This window comes from Botryllus schlosseri, chromosome 11 (genome assembly GCF_051294905.1).
Source record: "Botryllus schlosseri isolate E-star chromosome 11, Bs_hap1, whole genome shotgun sequence".
Taxonomy (NCBI): Eukaryota; Metazoa; Chordata; class Ascidiacea; order Stolidobranchia; family Styelidae; genus Botryllus; species Botryllus schlosseri.
This window is the reverse complement of record NC_137246.1, coordinates 14,174,955-14,195,212: the sequence shown is the minus strand read 5'-3', so window position 1 is coordinate 14,195,212 and position 20,258 is coordinate 14,174,955. Positions and strand designations below refer to the sequence as shown.

General features: G+C 42.3%; 2 protein-coding genes across 7 annotated transcripts in view; one reads left to right on the top strand and one right to left on the bottom strand.

The window, feature by feature from the left end:
* Positions 1 to 7,956, top strand: part of LOC145449686 (rho guanine nucleotide exchange factor 1-like) — a 35,929-nt gene extending 27,973 nt beyond the window's left edge. For all 6 annotated transcript variants that reach the window (XM_080328094.1, XM_080328093.1, XM_080328092.1 and 3 more), the window contains 14 exons: positions 527 to 652; positions 722 to 839; positions 898 to 992; positions 1,057 to 1,134; positions 1,200 to 1,284; positions 1,955 to 2,131; positions 2,197 to 2,330; positions 3,074 to 3,253; positions 3,313 to 3,460; positions 4,572 to 5,009; positions 5,728 to 5,996; positions 6,760 to 6,816; positions 7,049 to 7,165; positions 7,499 to 7,956. In XM_080328094.1, coding sequence (XP_080184220.1) covers positions 527 to 652; positions 722 to 839; positions 898 to 992; positions 1,057 to 1,134; positions 1,200 to 1,284; positions 1,955 to 2,131; positions 2,197 to 2,330; positions 3,074 to 3,253; positions 3,313 to 3,460; positions 4,572 to 5,009; positions 5,728 to 5,996; positions 6,760 to 6,816; positions 7,049 to 7,165; positions 7,499 to 7,534 — 2,058 coding nt within the window. In that variant the 3' untranslated portion in view covers positions 7,535 to 7,956. The remainder of the gene's footprint in view (positions 1 to 526; positions 653 to 721; positions 840 to 897; positions 993 to 1,056; positions 1,135 to 1,199; positions 1,285 to 1,954; positions 2,132 to 2,196; positions 2,331 to 3,073; positions 3,254 to 3,312; positions 3,461 to 4,571; positions 5,010 to 5,727; positions 5,997 to 6,759; positions 6,817 to 7,048; positions 7,166 to 7,498) is intronic.
* Positions 7,957 to 8,669: 713 nt separating this feature from the next.
* On the bottom strand, positions 8,670 to 19,461 carry LOC145449701 (BPTI/Kunitz domain-containing protein-like). Its single transcript, XM_080328114.1, has 4 exons — positions 19,296 to 19,461; positions 16,794 to 16,967; positions 14,825 to 15,007; positions 8,670 to 8,831 (listed from the first exon to the last, which is right to left on the bottom strand). Exons 1-3 carry the CDS (start codon positions 19,390 to 19,392, stop codon positions 14,832 to 14,834), a joined length of 447 nt encoding a protein of 148 aa, XP_080184240.1. The 5' UTR covers positions 19,393 to 19,461; the 3' UTR covers positions 8,670 to 8,831; positions 14,825 to 14,831.
* Between the last annotated feature and the right edge of the window lie 797 nt (positions 19,462 to 20,258).

Genomic DNA, 20,258 nt, shown 5'->3' with positions numbered 1-20,258 from the left:
ATTCAGCAAGCGGCCGGCTGGCTGCGCGCCTGCTTAATACTATCGTTATTTTGACACCATGTACAAGTGACAGGTGATATTGAACGCTTGAGAGTCAGCTCATTTGTCAATTCTGACGCATTATGACGTCAGCCCTTTGTGACGTCATCAATCCCGCATACCCAGGGAAAATTAGAGTTCAGCGCCTATGGTTCAAATAGTAAGATTTTATGCAACGAAAAATATTACCTGGTTCTGATTCCTTGTATTATCATTTCATCATTTCAAAACACCACTAGTCAAGGTTAGCTCTACGTTGGAGATATTTTGGTAAATTGTCGACCATGCTGCACGTTTGGCAATACTGTGGGTAGATCACGGCTCACACTATGGTGCACACTGCACATCTTTGTACTACATGGCTCGTGTTCTAGATTTCCACGATGGGGAAACAGTATCGTAACTATAATTCCATAGATTTAATGTCGGTGAAAATTAATACTCGTTGTGCCTTGCCCTGACGATGAATCCCGGCGATTTTTTTCAGTTCTTGGACGCGTCCGGTGAAAAATTCCAACAGGCCTGCGCGACTTACTGCGGCAATCAGTCGGCCGCGTTGGTTTTCATCAAGGAGAGATGCCGCAAGGACCAGAAGTTCAACGCCGTCATTCAGGTTTCTCTCGTGACTTTGGACGCCGTCGCTACGGGCAGACGTTTCTAGAATCTTTTTCTCCGTGTCTAGGCCATCGAAAAGCATCCGGTATGTCGGAGATTGCAGTTAAAGGACTTTATACCCGGCGAGTTTCAGCGGCTCACGAAATATCCGCTGCTCATCGAAAACATTATGAAAAACTCGAAGAGTGAGTAGTTAAAATTAAGTTTTCTAGGTCGAAATCTAATTCAGACTCGCTCTGTTAGAAAACGAGGAGCCCATACTGCCTGAGGTTCTGAAAAAGTCGAAGGAAATCTTAAAGTTTGTCGACAAGGCTATTAAGGACGCGGAAGATTTCCAGGTGACTTGTTTTGATTCCAACACGCTGCGGCACTAGTTGCATCGGCTCTTGATGTCGTTCACAGAAAGTGGTGGAGATCCAGAAGAATCTAGACGCCAGCGCGTTGGCCAAAGTGCAACATCCGATCGCACAGGAATATAAGGTAACGGAGACATTTTTGCTGTGTTTTTCTTGCCCGTCTTTACTGTTATGTCGGCGTTTATGCAGAATATCAACTTAACAAAGCGAAAGTTAATCCACCAAGGCCCGTTGAGCTGGCGAGTCACCATTAACGAAAAGAAAAAGTCTATTGGTGAGTTTTGCTTCCGTCAAATTTCCTGCCGGACTGCCAAATAAATCACAATGTTATATCTCAATTGCAAAAAGCAAGAAGTTGGACCCTTGTCCACTGAATAGAGAAATGAAGCAGAAATTTATAACATGTTTTTCTTGATTGTGTCGGTGCATCGTCTAGTTTGGACTTACCGTACGCAAGCTTACATGAAAACTATGAATTATTTTCCTTAAATTTAGACAATACAATTTTAGCTACATTTAGCAGTTTAATAGAGGCTAGCAAACAGCAAGGTCGCAGTTCTTACAAAAGGAATCGCGCAATTAAAATCAAGTTATTGGTTTTAACTGGATTTTACCTTGCAGAAACTTCAATAGCACCACGCATTGCAACTGTAATACATCAAATCTTAAAGCAGCGATTTTCTCGTCAAATTCAAGTTTCCAATGTTTGTATACATTTGTTGTAATAACATGATGGGCTCAGGTTGGGAACCACTAATATCCTTATTTGTTCGTTCGATGTCAGTACGTAAATCCTTTCAAAAATATAACGAACACCGAAGTAGTACATAACTTTAACACAGTAAGAGAGCCTCCTCAAATAGTTCGTTATTCGGGGTATAGAACGATCCGCCGTCCACAAATCTGTCCTATAGAAAACCTGTTTCATCGCTAACTTCTTCCAGGCCTTCACTGTGTACTATTCGAGGATATCATGGTCCTGTTGCAAAAGCAGGAAGACCGCTACGTGTTGAAGTGCCACACCAATACCTCGGCTCCCAAGGACTCCGGCAAGGTGACCACCAGGGTGCAGCCGCCAATATTGAAACTGTCCAAAGTCTTCGTTCGGATAGTTGCGACTGGTGGGTGCGACTTGCGGAATTCGCGCGGCAGGTGTCGTTGTAAAACGATTTTCAATGTGTTTTAGATAAGCGCGCTTTTTATGTGCTTTCTGCGTCCGAATTCGGGGCGCAGATTTACGACCTCGTCGCGTCTACGGCGCACGAGATGAAGGAATGGGTGGATCTCGTGGAGGACGCCATCAAAATTGCCAAGACGACGGTAGTGTTTTGGTTTCCTCTTATTTATTTGAGTATCGCTTCAACTTTTACAATCTACATTCACGCAATAGCCTATTGAATATGTGGGCAGTGGTGGGCAATGACAATGTAGATCTAATTTTTGATTTTTGAAGTAATGAGGTATTCGAGGGGTTACAATTTTAGGATACTTTTACTGCCACTTCACAGTTTTCAGTATCTTAGGCAAAACTAGGCTGTGAAAACATACTTTTAGAACCAAAAATTTTCAACAGGGTGCCCGAAGGTCTCAAAGATCTTTCTGTGTGCAGTATCAGTGAGCTCTGAATTACGTTATTGTCCGATGCTCCGTTTAATATTGCCTTGGTTACTGCTTCCGACTTGATATTTTTATTGCATAACACATTGCCACAACTGCCGTTATTTTACGCTATATGTATTTGATGTTGTTCATTCTTCCCAGTCATCTCATAAGGTTTGCGTTTACTGTTACAATGTTAACGCTGTGTTAATCCACTGCTATGATGGTGACGAGTAATTAGTAGGTAGACAGTAACGACGTACTTCTCTACTTTTTGTTTTAAATCACTACTTATACTTGTACGCGAGTGCCAACATTGACTTATTTTACCAGCCCTGGTATTAGGACCTTTACAGGTCGCAGCGTCATCCCCATTGAATAATTTTGATCAACTGATGAAGTTGTCTGTCTGTCTGTCTGGTATTCTCTAATGTGTGGAGACGTTGATTTTCATCGTCTTACAGGACAACCTTGTGATGACGCCTGTCGGGAAAAGCTCTTTCCTTCTGCCGGAAACTCCCAGCCACCAGAAAACGCCTGCGCTTGCTTTGCCCGAAGTCGAAAACGACGCTGGCGCGTCAGCGCAAAAGACGGAATCGACAGAGGAATCCGACATCGTGGCTGCGCTGCGGGCTCAGGACCATGTAACTGGTTTGTGCGCTTGAGCATTTCAGTGTGACTCATCGATGTTTTGTGGATTTAGATTATAAACACGGCGCTGTCGGAGAAGCATCGTCTCTTGGCGTCACACGTTGGTATGGACCCGAACGATTTGGAAAGCGTGCTGGAAATGAGCGTGGACGACCCGTTTCCGGACCTGCCCGGTCTCGTGGCGCATTTGATTTCGATGAGTACGTCACGGTCGAGCTAATCTTTTCTTTGTGGTTAGGACTGGGCACGTTACCCCTAATCCCCAACTCTAACCCCTAACCCGAAGAAATCACCAAATGCGGTGCCGTTTATCACAATTAACGCTCAAATCTACTTGAACATTTATATCCGAATTGATTAATACCATATTGATTCATCATTGATAAAAGTCTTCATGTCTAGAATAATATTTTGCCAACAGAAAATGTAGTTTCAAAGCTGTATTTGAGCCTGGAAGCCGTGGATGGCAGTAATTCAAAAAACATATTGTACCAAGCAGGGATGTCTGGATATTCCTGGCACCAGGCTACTAATATTCATGGAACCATTTTTCAAGTAGTGATCGTGTAGCCTCACCATGAAGCCGCAAAGCGCTACAAAATAGCCATGGTCCTCAGGAAAGAGGAAATCATTATGGACGAAGGCTAGCTAGCAATAAAGACATAATTTGAACCATTCAAACCATCATTACCGTTAAGACGTAATATGTGGTACTCAAAAGCTTAATATTTGACTCGGAATCGAATTACCCAGATTCTCGATTTTGCCAGGCCTTACCGTACCTAGGTACCCAGCCCAGAGTTGTAATCAAGTCACAGTGTTCCGAGTCACAGGTCCATCTTTTATAGTTTTGACTCGAGTCAAGTCTAGTCAAATTCAACTCACCACCGAGTCCAAGTCAGTTGGAAAACGGTCGGTCCGAGTCATAGTGCTGAGACTCAAGTCCGAGTCTGGTGACACTGTGCATTATAAAGCTCAAGTCTGCTATGCACTTGTTTCAAACTCTTGGGTGATATGGAAGTCTTCACATACATAATATACTCATTTTTCTCACTCCTAACATGTTTATTCAAACAAAGAACAAGCAGTTTCTGCGATTATTTCTCAAGTATCGGTCTTGATACACGAGTCTTGAATCGAGTTATATAAAATGTCTCGAGTCATGTTGCAGTTACTCGAGTACATTCCGTTATTAAGAAAATGACTCGAGTCAAGTCAAGTCAAGGAAAATTTGTGACTCGAATCTGACTCCAGTCATCACAACCCTGACCCAGTCCCACCTCGATCTTAAATGATGCTTTTTTCACCCAGGCAACAATTTGGCGTCGATGATGAGCGAGGCTTTGCAGCCGGACACCGAATTTCTGCCGCCGACCTCCCCGCTTCTGCTCAAGCCCGTTTCCGGGGCAATTTCCACGCCCTGCCCGCCGACGGAAGCCGTCACGGACAGCGTCACAGACTCGCAAGGAGACAGAAACGACGAGGACTTGAACGCGGACGCCGCGGTCATTTCGGAATCGCCGAAAAGCGACCAAGACGTCGACACTCCGGCAGAGAACGCGAGTGACGATGACGCAGCCGACGACGCGGAAAGCAAAGACACGGGGTTGGAAGTGAACGTGAATTCCGATTACGAAACGGCCAGCGAGTCTGCGTCGCCTTCCGGGGGCCAATCCGAGGAGAACGACGACGAGCCGGACCGGGAAGAAGTCTGGGCGCAGGACGACGTGCCATCCCCTGTTACCGAAGGTGAGAAGAACAACCGTGTAATTCCCGCCGTAACTCGTAAATCTCCAAACACTGTCACAGTATTGAATTGTGTCGCAGTTGAACAGCTACATGAGTACTCAAATCCGAATCCATTATCTATTGTCATGATCTGGGCCGAACAGCGAGACACAAAATTAATTTTGAGTACCGAATTTATGTTGATCGTATCACAGTTTCCGAAACATGTAGCAAAAAGCTACGCACGTTAGTAGAGGCGAAATGCAGTAGGTGTGATCGAAAAGTACCAAATTATCGTTAATGCGGTGGGGAACTGGTATAATTTTCTTTGAAATTTCCCAACCTGTTTTGACTCATCAAGCTCGACACAAATTTTCGCCCCGCATATTTACAGATCCGAAAAACGGGGCATAAAACAGGAAATTTATTCTCCAAACTCTGATCGCTGGTGAATTGACTAAAAAAGAATGGTAATTTTTCCGAGTAGTTGCTTGGAAAACCGGCATCCGCGTCTATTTTTAGTTGAGTTGACCTTTTTTTTAGTCAACTTTCGTTTCGTATGCAGAATAAGCCGTCATTCACATGCATTAGTTGGCCTTGTTAATTGACTATATCTCCCTGGACGTTCTAACATTTTCGCCTCCCAATCGCCCTTGTTATTTTCGCCCCCTTCTTTCTCAAAATCCCCCACGTTGGGAACAACTGCGCTAAATATAACGATTTTCCATATTCGCCGCAGGTGCGGAATCCGGCATTGCCACCGACAGCAATGACACGAAAACAGTTTCCGAAGCGGATTTAACTAGCGACATGTTGTCGCCAATGCAGTCCGATGCCAACGATCTGTTGGATTTCGGAACAGACGTCGTCATGCCCGAAGAGGGCAGTTTAACGACGTTGGCACCTGATGAATACAAGTCTAACCTGTACGCAAAAACTAACCCGATCAACGTTACCAAGATGTTAAAGACACAGCGATCGATTCACTCGCAGCTTTTAAGGCTTCTGGTACGTATTTATAGTATTTTTTATCGATGTTACGCCCTGTCAAGTTTAATATACATTTTAATGATATATATTAAAGTTCTGTGCCCCAAAAAGTCTCTTCAAATACTTTTAAGTTTATATAGACGGTAATTTGTTGTTTTGTTTGTTGTATATTCATCGATTTATGTATACCACATCCTCATCAGGTCACATGTGGTTTTCGTATTAAGCATTTGATTTTCGATATTTTGCCGCGTATAGCAGTGACACTGTTAAATTGATACAATTAAATCGATGTGTCGCTAAGAGGGATTGTATATAATTTGAAACAAAATCCTTTCTCAACACCAATCGGAATGCCATGTCAATCAAATGCTGTCAGCAGCAATATATCTCCAAAGATTTAATGGTTGACAGGTGATAAAAGTGCTTGAGCTGTATTACTTTACGACCTTTTTCATTGTTCAGTTGAGTCTAGTCGCCATTATGTTTCACCTAGCCAGAATGAAGCAGAGCAGTAATCCCTCGTATAGATACACTTTCACTTTGACTTATAGAGCATTGAATGATTCTTGATCCCCATTACATGAAATAGGAATTATGCCGATCCTTTCCGACCTTTCTAAGTCATGTGTGATTTCGTCGACCCCTTGCGGAATTTGAGATTAAGTGAGCTACGGTCCCCCTTCGAGTGTCATACGGGCGTAGATATAGCTGTGTTACATACCGTCATCGCTTATTTCGCATGCCGTTAGTGCCATTGATCCCGAATTTTGCATTGTAGGAAATTCTTAAAAGCGATGAAAAGACTGTCAAAGTGTCCGAGGACAATGAAAGATTAGTAAGTGTCTATAATGAATGTTGGTATCTATCACCTTGGTGTTTCGTTCGGTATTTACCAAATATTGCTTTCCTAGTGCTTGACGAAGCGTATATTTTGGTAATCCATATCTTGTGATACGTCTCGCGGATATTGTTGGATAAAAGTTTAGGATTTGTGGCGCGAAATGGCACGTCAGGGCTAGACTCCCTGTTTCATTCGGTCTCTTCAACTAGTACTGTCTTCGATCCAGACTGCTGACGCTAACACCTTGCCACATTCCCGCACCGGGTCGCGAACCGCACTAAACGACGCCTTGGAGAGACAAGACACGCCTCCGCCAAGATACTCGGTAGCCATGAATAACGAGGTGAGAACTCGCTTGCTGTCCGTGAACATATGGCTTGAAATGGCATAGTGTAAAAATTGAGGTTGGGTTAGGGTTAGATATAGGGTTAGGTCAGTAACAAAGTACTTGATCAAGTAAGTTTTATCGCTACTTGTACTTGTAGAAGTTTACGATGTTAGAATGTCAACGATAACTAACTTTGATCACCTCTGATCAGGGTTGGGGTTGGTGTTAATTTTGGGTTATAGAGTCGCATGCTCACTCAAATTGTCGGGAAACTCTCGGCGATTATGAAGCTGTCGCCGGAATTTTTTCATCTTGCACTGTTTGCGATTCAAAGTACTCTTACTTCAGGATGAAGTCGCGTCACCAGGCGTTACGAAGAAATGACGTGTCGGACACAGCCGTCTAGCCTTGTACGCTGAAGTCTGTGACCCCGCAGCCACGCGCAATGCCTTCGAGTTATTGCGCGACGGATTTTAGCAGACTTCAAGACTATTGCACTTGGATGATTATTATTTATATAAGACCTCTCGTGATTTTATCCTATTCCTATCATCTGTACTCATCTTGATCATGTGCGAAGTGCGGGACCCGTCGCGAATTTCTGTGTGATATTTCGCTCGAAGTAATCATAATACAGGATCGATGCTGGCACACAGCGCCGTTTACACATGATGAAATATTTCTTTGCGTTGTTCATGGCACCGCTGGCGTTGCCTGGACTATATGTAGGATCTCTCGTATATTAGCGAGGCATTGCGCTCTAAATATGATGTGGTCTCAAATTAAAATTGAAGGTGTGACAAACATTTTGGCAGCAGTCGTTTTTCTCAGAAAGCCGCCGTATTCGAAATGCAGCTGAAAGATTTTCACAGGCGGCACCATTCCACTCTATTTATCTCTGTGGTATGGAGGTCGCGCTTTATCGCTTCTTAACCCTTTGCGAAATTTTGTAGCCAAGGGTGACGGCCAAAACCGCCTTTGTCCCCTCTGAGTTTTCGACTTGGATATTGTGATGTCATGTCATTGTTGAAAAATTTTCCCTACTCCGTCATCTCAATTTTCATTCCCCAACGGAATTTTCTTCCTGGCTAAGCTTATGCCGGTATGGCATCGTGACACAATGCGACTTGGATATTATTTTGAAGTTTTTGTTTCGAGACTCAGTTTACACTTGACAGTAATCATATCTCCTCTCTAAGACGGTAATGATGAGGTGTAGTGTGCTTGAAAGCCATGTAAGTTCGAAGATAGTTCTATGGTTTCTTTGTATAAAATTCTGATCGCCCTGTTCAAGTATCACATATCCTAATTTCATTTCATTTCTTTTCACCAAATCCTCTGCTGATTCGAGAACGTTGGCGGGTGTGGAGCAGTCGAACTGAAACTAATGACGCTGATGTATGATGCTGGCTGAAGAAACCTGCCTCTAGTCGTACGTACTTTCGTACATGTGCAATGAAAAAAACTTTGACAGCGAGACAACGGCTATACTCCAATCCTGAAACGTTGATAGGAAATATGTATTGCAGCGTGATTTTATTCAGCTCTCGACAAGCGTAATGTATATACGTGGGTTCAGCGTATAGCCTAAAATGTGCAATAATTCCTGAGGTGTTAGCTAGCTTCGTCCATTTGAGAGCCCGGTAGCGTCGTCTTTGAATAAAAATATTGTCCTTGTCCACTGCAAACACAAAGAAGAAGGTACTATGAAGATGAACGATAACGGTCCTGCGCTGAATACTAAGGCGCACATTGATTCTTAACGCTTGGTTTTCGGAAATCCGTCGCCAATTTCAATGGTCCAGGCTTCTGTGATTTTGCAGCAAGTGTCGCGTGATATAGGAAAGGTTGCACACCATCGATATACGCATAGCGTTTTGTAAATGGAAGTTGTGCAATAAAAATGAAATTTAATAATATATTCATTGCATAAATATATTAAAACTCAAAGCTTTTCGAGATGACCCTCTTCAGGGGCATTCGTTAGCGAATAAGGAATTTCTAAAACTTGCACATAGCGACATTGCTTAAAACCAATAGTGACATAATAGAAGCATCACAACATGCATTTTCCAACAAATATTCAATACCATCCTGTGACTGCGAGTAAATACTTAATTTATTATCCGAGTTTTTCGGACCGTACAGACAGACGTTTATTGATTCGTCAAAAATAAAACTTGACTGGAGGTGACGAAGGGACTTGTTACTCGTCATAGGATCACGGTAATTTCTAGAATGCTACCTAGGAGTCGGATCAGAGCTTTTAAAAAACATGAAGCGAGTATAGGACCAGAGAATTTGTCAATCCATCCTCACCATAGGGGGGTTACCATATTTTGGTGAAGCAAATTCCCGACACTTTTTAGCGCCCACTAGCGGATTTTAAAATGAGGTGTAACACATTGACCGTCAATACGACGTCACGCTAGCAAAGCATTGCCCATCCACTGTATACACTATACAGGAATGAAGTGGAACATAGGTCACAAATTGGGCCATCTGTAATGTGAGCTCTGGTGATTGGTACTTGCTAGGGTTTGCAGTAGATTCCTCCACGGGTCGGATGAAATCATCTGGCGGGCCGTGTCTGGCCTGTCAGGATTGTGTTTGACAGCCCTGCTATACAGTTAGGTCGGTGCGGCTATCTGTTTATGTGTTTTAATCAGGCCCGAAACAACATTTTTTCTCCCCCCCTTCCGCCCAAAAAAGCACTGATCATGGGCCCACCATAGGGTAGTCGATGTAACTTATGTAGGGCACTTACTATATGCATTTGGCTGTTACATTTTATGTATGAATTCTTGCCCACACTTACTCACGGCCTAGGAAGCTGATTACGTCCAACATCATCACGATCCCAAGATAAAGGCGGATGACCCCAAGATTTGGAACCACTGTCTGTGATTGAAGCATCCAATCGCCCTTAACCAACTCTAGGAATATACCGTTAGCTTATAATTGCGATTACAATCAGACTTATTTCAGTAAATGATGGTATTTATATTTATTTTAATTGCATTTTTTTGGCGAGGGTGGTGCCTGGTGCCCATGCTAACATCATTATACGCTGCATTAACTCGCGCGCAGCGCGAAGAAAAATTTTGAATAGCATGAACCTGCTTGAAAATACTATTGTTTATGTTGATTTACGAAAAACTTTTGAGCCAGCTTCCAGCCTTCAAAATTCCGGACATTTGGGCATATTTCAAAAATTCCTCCCGGACGCAGATTTTTCAGTGAAATTCCGGACATGTCCGGGAAATTCCGGACGTATGGCAACCCTACCATAGGTATATAATAGCCATTGCCTGATTGCGTTCAAGTAACCGTAGGTTAGTTACAATTGCATTCTGTCGTGAATTTGCTGGCAAGCATTCAGCTAAAAATTTTACGTGTCGCATCATATGGAAATCAATAAATCATCTCGCGAGCTACTTTGACGTCCGCGTGCCTGGGGTTTCCGACTTATGGTCTAGGACAGTGCTCTTCAACCGTTTTTGGTTTGGTACACACCGAAACGTGCGCCCTTTTCAGCGCACAGCCAACACTGGTTACCGTCGACGTGACTTGATGACTAAAAAAGGTCACCGCACTCTCCCTTCTGGCTACCATATATCCGCTGGACTTGGGCTAGTTATAACCCGACATGGGGTGATTACTTCATGAATGTAATCGATTGCGATTACGATTACGATTACAGCAAACCTACTCGATTACGATTACGATTACATTGGAAAAGTAATCACGATTACATTTATTTTCCTTCTTATAGAATTTATCTTTGAACACACATTGGAGCACAACGTAACGATTGCGATGAAGGGTCTGATGAGAGAACAGCTTTCTTTTTAAATGAGACATCATGACGTCATTTGCTGTTTACGTCATAATATACCCAACTTTATAGCTGACGATTTCTCGGACAAAACGATTTGCATTCTAGCCAGTGCAGAAGCCAAAACTCCCAATGGGGCGGGAAGTGAGCTCGAAGGGGACACAAAATTATTTCGTAAATCAGCATATATGGTAGAGTATTTTCGAGAGATTTGATTAACTTGAAAATTCATTTCGCGCTTCGCGTTTTAATGTCGCTGAAATTTTGATTTTGAATGGCATACCTCACGCCCTCGAGAAAAAATATTCACAATTTATAGAAATAGGCATTTCGGTGCCGACCATTACCGTGCCACACGACACACCAAGACATATGCAGTTTCAGTCAACATGTGACTTCACGGAGTGTGCTACCAAAGAAAGATCTTGGCCGAAACTTTGCGTGTGTATCCATTGTCTATAACCGCGCTAGATGGGCGTGGTGAATAATCTTGTATTGCTCCTAATCAAACCCCCACAATATGAATTCCACCCGGGGCACCCACAGAGGAAAATGATGCACCCCGTGAAGAAATGACAATTTATGTGTGCGACTCATGAAAGAGTTCCTTTAGTTTTTATATAGGCTGTCACGTTTGGGTGACTCCAATATCTTTTGACTATATACCAGACAGGAGGTCGCAAATTGGACCCGCCCACAGATGTTATAATTATGAATTGCGTGCCCTAAATTTTCGAAGACACCACCTCCCCCAGCTCGACCGGTATATCTGATCACGGGGCTGAGAGAGGGTCAAAATTAAATAGCAATATGTGCAATTACAATATTATGGATAAAATTCAGTCATGAGCTTGAAATATTTTTTCGCACTGGGCGCGACTTGAAAGCAACTACACAGCGAATCCACATCGCCTCTGAACGTGTCTTCCAGTTGTGGCAAAAAGCCCGGTCGTAAAGGGGGGTCTGGGGGACTTCACCCTGTAGGGGCCAGAGAAAAACTTTTCGGGGGTACGATGAAGTGCTGTTTCGTTCCTGATTGTAGCTACAACCCAAGCTAGTATGGTGTATAAGCGGATGGCTATGGTGTCAGATCCAGATGATGAGTAAAGAATTGCGAAATAACGGATGGTGTCCGTTTCAAGTAGGTCCACATGAGCAGTGGTGGCCCTACGAACGGGGGGCCCTTGGCGAGACTTACCGGGGGGCCCCTATAAGTATCTATCCGTAACTTCTGGGGGGCTCCGCCACCCAGACCCCCCTTTCGCATCGGTTATTATAATCTATCTTTCACCACCACAATGGTTTGCCCAGGTGCTGGATTCGGCCATGTCTATTTTGCATGTGTGCAAGGATGGACTACATCAAAACTAAGTAATTCTACCGCATGCAGAGACGTGATAATTATCGGGATACGGGACTTTTCTATCAAATGCAGTGATTTGATAATGATTGACACATCTGTACGGAATCATATTCTTGCTTGGTGCACGGATTTCCATGTTTATTCGTCATTCTCCTTGAAAAAATCGCAAAATTCAAATAGGGTGGGTCCCTTCGATCAGGGGGGGCCCCGGGCGACCGCCCACCTTGCCCACCCCAAAAGCCACCACTGCACATGAGAATAAGAACGTGAACATAAATTTCTGCCTACAATACATATATTGTGGTAAATAACGACTCGGTTATGATCTATAACTGCAGTTGTGGATTTTTAATGCTTTGATGTGGAAATCGGTATGTTCAATTTTGACGAGTACAAAATTTCAAATCTTCGTCTGGTGTACGTAAATAGGGCTAGTGTTCGTCAAGCAGCAACGGTCAAACTGCATTTAACTAAGCATAACCAAACATCAATACATAGCCTACGTTACCATTTGAAACCAGGCAAAGTTGTGATTATTATCCAGCTGCGAGGTAGTTGGCTTCTGAGTCTGATGGCGGGTGTTCTGACAATCACACAGATATACACGTAGGCCTACATCTAATATCGATTTATTACGTTTGGATAATTCGTTGATGACGAGCAAAGCCAATATACTTGTGACATAATAATGGGCAGTGGCATTTGAAAATCCGACGTTTCTGCTATCAATAACCTGGTCTAATATCGCATCGTTTAAGAATATTCACTGTTCAGTTCATGTCATAGTCTTAGTACAAATAAGAAGTAATCGTTCTTGCTCAAAGAAATCGATTAGATATGTGAAATAGTCGATTACGATTACGATTACTTTGGATTTTTTTCGAATGTAATCGATTGCGATTACGATTGCTTGAAAATGCTGTAATCGTCGTAATCGATTATGATTACTTATCGCGATTAGGCTACGCCATGTCTGGTTATAACTACAAAAGTTGCCCGATCCCGGCCTATTTCAGGAGCTGACTACTAAAAAAAGTTAGCACCGTCCCCAGCGCGTCACTTTTAGATCACGGGTTCTTAAACTGGGGGTTCGTGAATGTACAATATACGAGTCTGCACACACTCACCAACTCACTGCGCAGACCCTTGGACAACAGTGCGTATATAACGACTAAAAAAGGTCATCACTTCGGATTTTGTGTGCGAAACTTAAATTTTCTGTGCGCAGAGACCGTATCAGCACTGCTCATTTGCGCACATGCGCAGCTTGGAGGGAACATTGGCCCCCAATAGAAACTATGAACTCATATTATTCTTTGAGAATAATTTCGTGGGTGGAACTTGTGACTATACCATGTCTAGTCATTGAGTTATCATATTTTAGCCATGGAATAGCCTCAATAGAGTTCGGCTTGGTGTGATGACCTTCAAGTCCTCGGCTTCTGAAATTTTGGGGTACGCACATCCTCCCACAAAACTTGAAAAGGTCTGCGATCTAAAAAGTCCAGGAACCCGGTCCTGCTTCAGACGTTTTAGAGCGTAATGAATCTCATGCACGCACCCTTTCATACTGGTGCACCCAATGCATATTGTCACGCATGAACTTCACACTGGTTGAAAACCACTGATCTAGCTATAGATCCAGATGTGTGTCTGCTTTCAGAGCCTACTCCAAGTTTAAGAACCTTTGCTATCTTTATATCGTTGTATATGATGATCTTATATATTGATCGTTGAGTTATATTTTCGCAATCGCAATTTTACAGAGGTGGTCAAAGTAGTCAAGAAAGCTACTCAAGTAGTCATGGTATGGCGCCCTCCTCCATTAATATAAGGCTCGTAGTTTAGTCAGAGAGAAATATGGAGAAGTTGTATCGGATACGGTGTTAATACTTTGTGCGGTTAGTAAACGTTAATAAAAAATATGCCATAGTGTAGCTTTTATACTTCAACTCTCCAGACAAAATAACTGAAACTATAATAAGAATTCAAAATATGATAGGCCTACCGGTAATTGAAAGAGAAATATAAATACTACAGCCCACTTTTAAAAACAGAAAAATATATACATTATATATACACCCCGAAATTCCTCAGGTTATCTTTCAGATTGGAGGATCAAACTACTTCTACTTGACAAACTTAAATGGCGAAAAGTAAGTAAGTAGATCACAAAATCGTACGAAGTAGAAGTAGAAGTAGCGGGAAATTAGATTAACTTGAGTTAATACCCAAGTAGCGAAAGACTACTTGAGTACTTCAAAAAGTAAAAGTACTTCGTCACTGACCTTGACCACCTCTGCAATCTTATGTGTTTTCAAATGATACAATGATACAGATGATACAAATAATACAGATAATGATCTTGTTGAGGTGTGTTTTAAGCTTATAGTATTCGGCTTATAAAGTTACATGCTCAACTGTCGTTTTTCATTGTATCGCATGCTCTAATATTAGGCAGCCATATATATACCTCATTGCTACTTTTCTCCACCGCATACGGATATGCATTCGTCGGCAGTCTTGAAGTTGTTTGTGTTACCAGCACAACCTCCGTACGGAAATAAGTAGCACGAGCTGGACGCACCGTCATAATAATACCTCTCAAACTTTGCTTTGCACGGCCCGGTTTCAGGCGGTGCGTTGCAGTCAATCTCTGGGAAAGTAATTCCAAATTAGCATAATGAGACAAGTCTGAAGCGTCTTTCGCCCATATGTATATATACTAGCTACACATATTCAGGCCTGCTCTGACAATGACAATCCGAATTTTCATGCGCGTGATGTCTTGGTGATTGGATTGTGAATATACAATGTATTTTTTCAATTCCGTACTATCTGCTGACAATTACCCCTGACGATTGGAAGTCAAAAATATTCTAGTTTGTCAGTATCAGTATCATCACTGGATATCATCCACTTCCTATAATCTCTGAATTGATCAACCCACAGATTGGCCGTAAATCCAGACTTAATTACCCGAGTTTTGGGGCTCGAACCCAAGATTTTCATTCGCTTTTCATGGACCCTTTGGAAGGTTGTCCGCGGATCCCCGAAGGGTTCACGGACCCCAATTTAAGAATTTTGCTTTACATACTTGTTTTGTTGCCAAGTCGATCCTTTCAATTCTTGTCGACATCTTTATTAAAAACTTTCATAAATACCTGTATTTTCAACATACCCTATTTTTGGCACATTCAAAATTATATTGTTGTCATATTTGATATCTAGTTTCCGTAATGCCAAAAATACACATGCCTGTACAGCAGGGGTGGGCAAACTACGGCCCGCGGGCCGCATGCGGCCCGCAACACCGTTCTGTGCGGCCCGCGAGAGTCTAAAACAGGGGTGGGCAAACTACGGCACGTAACACCGTTCTGTGCGGCCCGCGAGAGTCTAAAGAAACTCAATAAAAATATTGATAAAATGCGTACTAAAAATCGAATTAATGCAGGGACTTGATTAAACTTTTTCTTGGTATATTTCACCATGATAATTCTAAGGCAGTGGGTCTCAACCTGGGGGACGCGCGCCCCTTGGGATTATGAAAGCATCTGAAGGGGATCGCGAAGCTGAGCTCAACTGAATTTTTCTTCGCGCTTCGCGCGATTTACTTCCAAATCATAATTATTGCTTTGTATTTAGTATGAATTTCATATTGAAAAATCTCTCATCAATAGTCGTAACTTCCCATGCCACCAAACTATCCGCTAGGTTTGCTATAGCATCCTGGTTGTGTTTTGTGATATGACGATAAGGAGGCGCGAAATCTACACATATAGTAGAAGCGTGTTTGAAGCTAACATGGTTATGATGCTGTCAGCATTGTGTGTCCTGGAACTGAACCCTAAGCAGAATTGATAAATCTATGAACAGATCACTGCTCAGTGTGCTCACAGATTTAAATTTCAATCCTGTCCTAAGAATCGGGACAACAGACTTTCATCTCTATAGTTTTGACAAATTGGTTATTGATGTCGACCAGCCTATGAAATCTCGCCATTGTTTCTGGCGCGTGTACGATATCATCATAGCAATGTTTGGTTTGTTTCAAACAAGCATATATATTTTCTCCATGTCCTCACTATATAATCGAATACCAGCAATATTGCGTTTTGGTTTATGATCCCAATTTTATATAGTGCGGCCCGCGAATGGATTCAGATGTTGAATGCGGCCCGCGAGCTCAAAAGTTTGCCCACCCCTGCTGTACAGTGTACATAATGAAAAAAGTAGGATATGTACAAAATTTGGAATGGCTATATTTCGGCGACCGGTTAGAATTTAACCAATTAGGATACGTCGATTAGAATGGTAGCAGTGTATAGCACCATGTATCATGTACTAAATTTACGTTATCTTTACCCAGCATGGAATTTATTAGTGAAGTTCAATATAATTTTAGTCGTATCTAAAAGAAAGAGCACAAGTCACCGACCCACCGGTACATGCTCTCTGACAATCGCTGAGTGTCTCGAAATTATTGTGGTTCTCCGTGCAGCCGCCGAAAATGAAATTTTCGCACATTTTGGTCTCCTTGTTGTAATACCACCGTTCAAACGCTGCCTTGCATTCACTTATCCACTTTTTCTCCAAGCATATCGCGTTGATCCGCCCTGTTGAGATGTAAGAGTAAAAAGCTGAGCTGAGCTGCGCTGCGAGCTGTCGCCTTATACGTCTTATAGTATATAGCCGTGATTCCCAACGTGGGCGATTTTGAGAAACAAGTAGACGATTGGGGCGCGATGGGGGGGGGCGAAAATGTCAGAACGTTCAGTGAAATATATCTAATCAACACGGGCAAAAAATGCACGTGAAGACGGCTTATTCTGCATTTGACGCGAAAGTTGACTGAAAAAAGGTCAACTCAACGAAAAGTAGACGCAAAAACCGTTTTTTTTTTAGCACACTCGAATAACTTTCCCGTTTATATGTCTTTTTCGGTCCGTAAATATGGGAGGGGGGCGAAAATTTGTGACAAGTATGATAAGGGAGAGATGAGCAGAAAAAAGGGTTGGGAGCCATGCCTTTCCGTGAGTGCCATATGATGACAGAGAATATTATTAACTGATAGTATTCTGATAACTTTACTATACTCAATTCTCAAATTCTTCGTTGTAACATCACGTTGCGTTACAAGCCTACATTGTAACGGCACTTTGAACAAGCTACCTAAAACTAATCGGCAGTGGTGGCACTACGATTGGGGGGGGGGGGCTGGGCGAGACTTTCGCTGGGCCCCCTGTAAGTATGTAATCGCAGCTTCTGGGGGGACCTTTCACCTACCAACTTTACAGGCATGCACATTGCACAGACTTCATGATTGTCGTGATGTGGGACTTTAATAACAAATGCGGAGATTTGATGATTGACTGATCTGAACGGAATCATCTTCTTGATTGGTACAAGGATTTCCACGCATTCGCTACAACCCTTGAAAAAATCGCTAAAACCAAAGAGGGGGCCCCCGGGCGACCGCCCACCTCGCCCACCCTAAAAGCCACCACTGCTAATCGGGAATGTCAATTCAATTTATTGCTAGTAATTTCAACATTTCAATACACCACAAGACTGCGATACAATAAAAGATAGGAAGGTGTCGAAACGACTTAGAATAGTCCTCAAATCAGACACCCACGTGGCCTAAGCGATACTAAAAAGTAGGCATGCACATTGCCCACTGAATGAAAAGTGGAAGTTAATATAAAAGGATTGGCGGGGCCTACAATATCGTAGAACCGGTAATAAAGAAAGATGGCATGCATCAGAAGGCGATATCGATATGTCAGGTCGCGGTCCGGTAAAATGGAGGGCTAACTAGTATTCAGTAGAAATTGTTTGTATTTTGACTGGAATTTAGACATAGACATGCTCGTTGACTGTCGGATAGCCGGCGACATACTGTTCCAAATATCAGGTCCGGCATATTTGATAGAGCGATGATCTTTTTTCCCCCATATGATAGTTGGACGACGTTGGTCGAGTATTTAGTAATTTGAATTTTTAATTGGGTTGTCCCATCCAATGGAGTTCAATTGTTACCGATGATCCGGAAGACAATATATAGGGCAGGACTGTTCAAAAATAACTTTTTTATACGGATTCCAGCCATTCACTAATTAAATTGTCAGGTTTCCCTAAAAAACGCTGCACACCAAATTTGGTTCAATGCTAACAAGTATAAGCCTCCGCAGCTCCAATTAAAATTGTTAATTTATTATGGAAAATGAAAATAAAAATTTTTTCAAATTTTTCTGCCAACCCCATAAAATTGTTGAGCTGTCTTCAAAGACGATGCAAAACAAATTTGACTCAATTCCGACCAGTAGAAGCGGAGGTATGTGAGTTTTTCGTTGATTATTCTCGGATTATCCACCGATCAACGATAATCCAAGGATTATCATCGAAAAACTCACGTAACTCCGCTTCTACAATTTAATCAATGAATGGCTGGAATCGGGGAAATATAGTTATTTTTGAACAGCCCTAATGTAGGCCTATTCGAAAACTGGATTGCTCGCGATTGGACTGATTGACCATTGATCAGATGGAAATATTAAATATAATTTTAGGAATCTTTAAACAGGGATAGGGGTTCCGATCGAGCTCCTAAAGCCGCCTGGATTATACGCCACTATGTTGACCTCACACAGATTGTCTCCGCTTAATGATTCTATCCGTTTTGGAAATCTATGAAAAAGTTGCAGCATAATGCAGCAATATTGATGAAAACTCGAATTAAAGTGTGAAATTGAAAATTTATTACAGAGTCATATCATATCACCAAAAAGCCATAAGTTCCCGAGCCCTGATATACACACTCAAGTTTTGAATGAGCCTGTTGTAGTGACACGGACTGCATAGACGATTTGGCCCAGACCGCACAATCTGCCAGTGCTCATTTCATCATAAATAACATTTAGGCTAATGCAATGTTGCCTTACCTCCGCTTGCCAATTGCTCATATTTCTTTTGATTTGCAGCAGATGAGAAAACAACAAGTGAGCATCCGATTAGAAGAATCTTCACAATCTTTAACATGATTTTTTGACGCGTTTTCTATCTAGCACAAGTTACGGATATAACTACAGAATGGTGTAAACGAAATTTATTATTTTCGTGCTTACCAAATTCGTATTTAATATTTTCGCATTTCATGAATTTACGAGTAAAATGCCTGTCGTCGTCTATATATGAACTGGAATTCCACGTGAGAAATTCGGTTCGCGGAGACTTGCGTCGTACGTATTCTCGTACTCTCGATGCATATGATAGGTCCGGCTATATACTATACCTAAACAGTTCCTATACGTTATTCCGCTTATTTTACGATGCTCACCTGTTCCGTTGAATCTTTGCACTTCGAAATTTCCCTGATTTTGTCGCTATATTTTCATCATTACATTGGCTAAATTACCTAACAATATTGACAGCTTTCACTATATACACATTTAAATGTAGCGCGTGGACCTATCAATCAGAGACATTATCATTACACATGCACAGGTACAATATTCCCATATTCAACACTGTGTGCAATGTGCATAATAGCGTACGATATTCCCAATTCTCGCGATTTTCAAGACCTAACTCAGCTTCAAACCTTGCAGTACGCTGGGCTTGATACAGCCTGACTTTGAGGGAGCTCGCGAACCCTTTCAATATCGCACTACATAAATCATTTCCGGAATGCGTCGGTAACGGGAAAGGCTCTTCGGTCAATTCATAGATATAATGTCACTGCATTACTGTGATGAAGCTCTGAATCAGCAATGTGATGTCACGTCAATGACGCAACTGAGACCAAGTAGAACTTCCTGGTAAAGCTGTCTACTACAAATGGGATTGGACAGTGAAGGCACGCGACATTACCAATACTAAGTATTTTAGGTCACGAACAATGTTTC

What these genes read in the sequence shown, in the direction of transcription:
- LOC145449701 (XM_080328114.1), bottom strand. Translation starts at nt 19,392, where the DNA reads ATGTTAAAGATTGTGAAGATTCTTCTAATCGGATGCTCACTTGTTGTT. An exon ending in TGAGCAATTGGCAAGCGGAG is followed by an intron (nt 16,968 to 19,295) that starts GTAAGGCAACAT and finishes ACATCTCAACAG; the next exon opens with GGCGGATCAACGCGATATGC. An exon ending in TTGTCAGAGAGCATGTACCG is followed by an intron (nt 15,008 to 16,793) that starts GTGGGTCGGTGA and finishes TTACTTTCCCAG; the next exon opens with AGATTGACTGCAACGCACCG.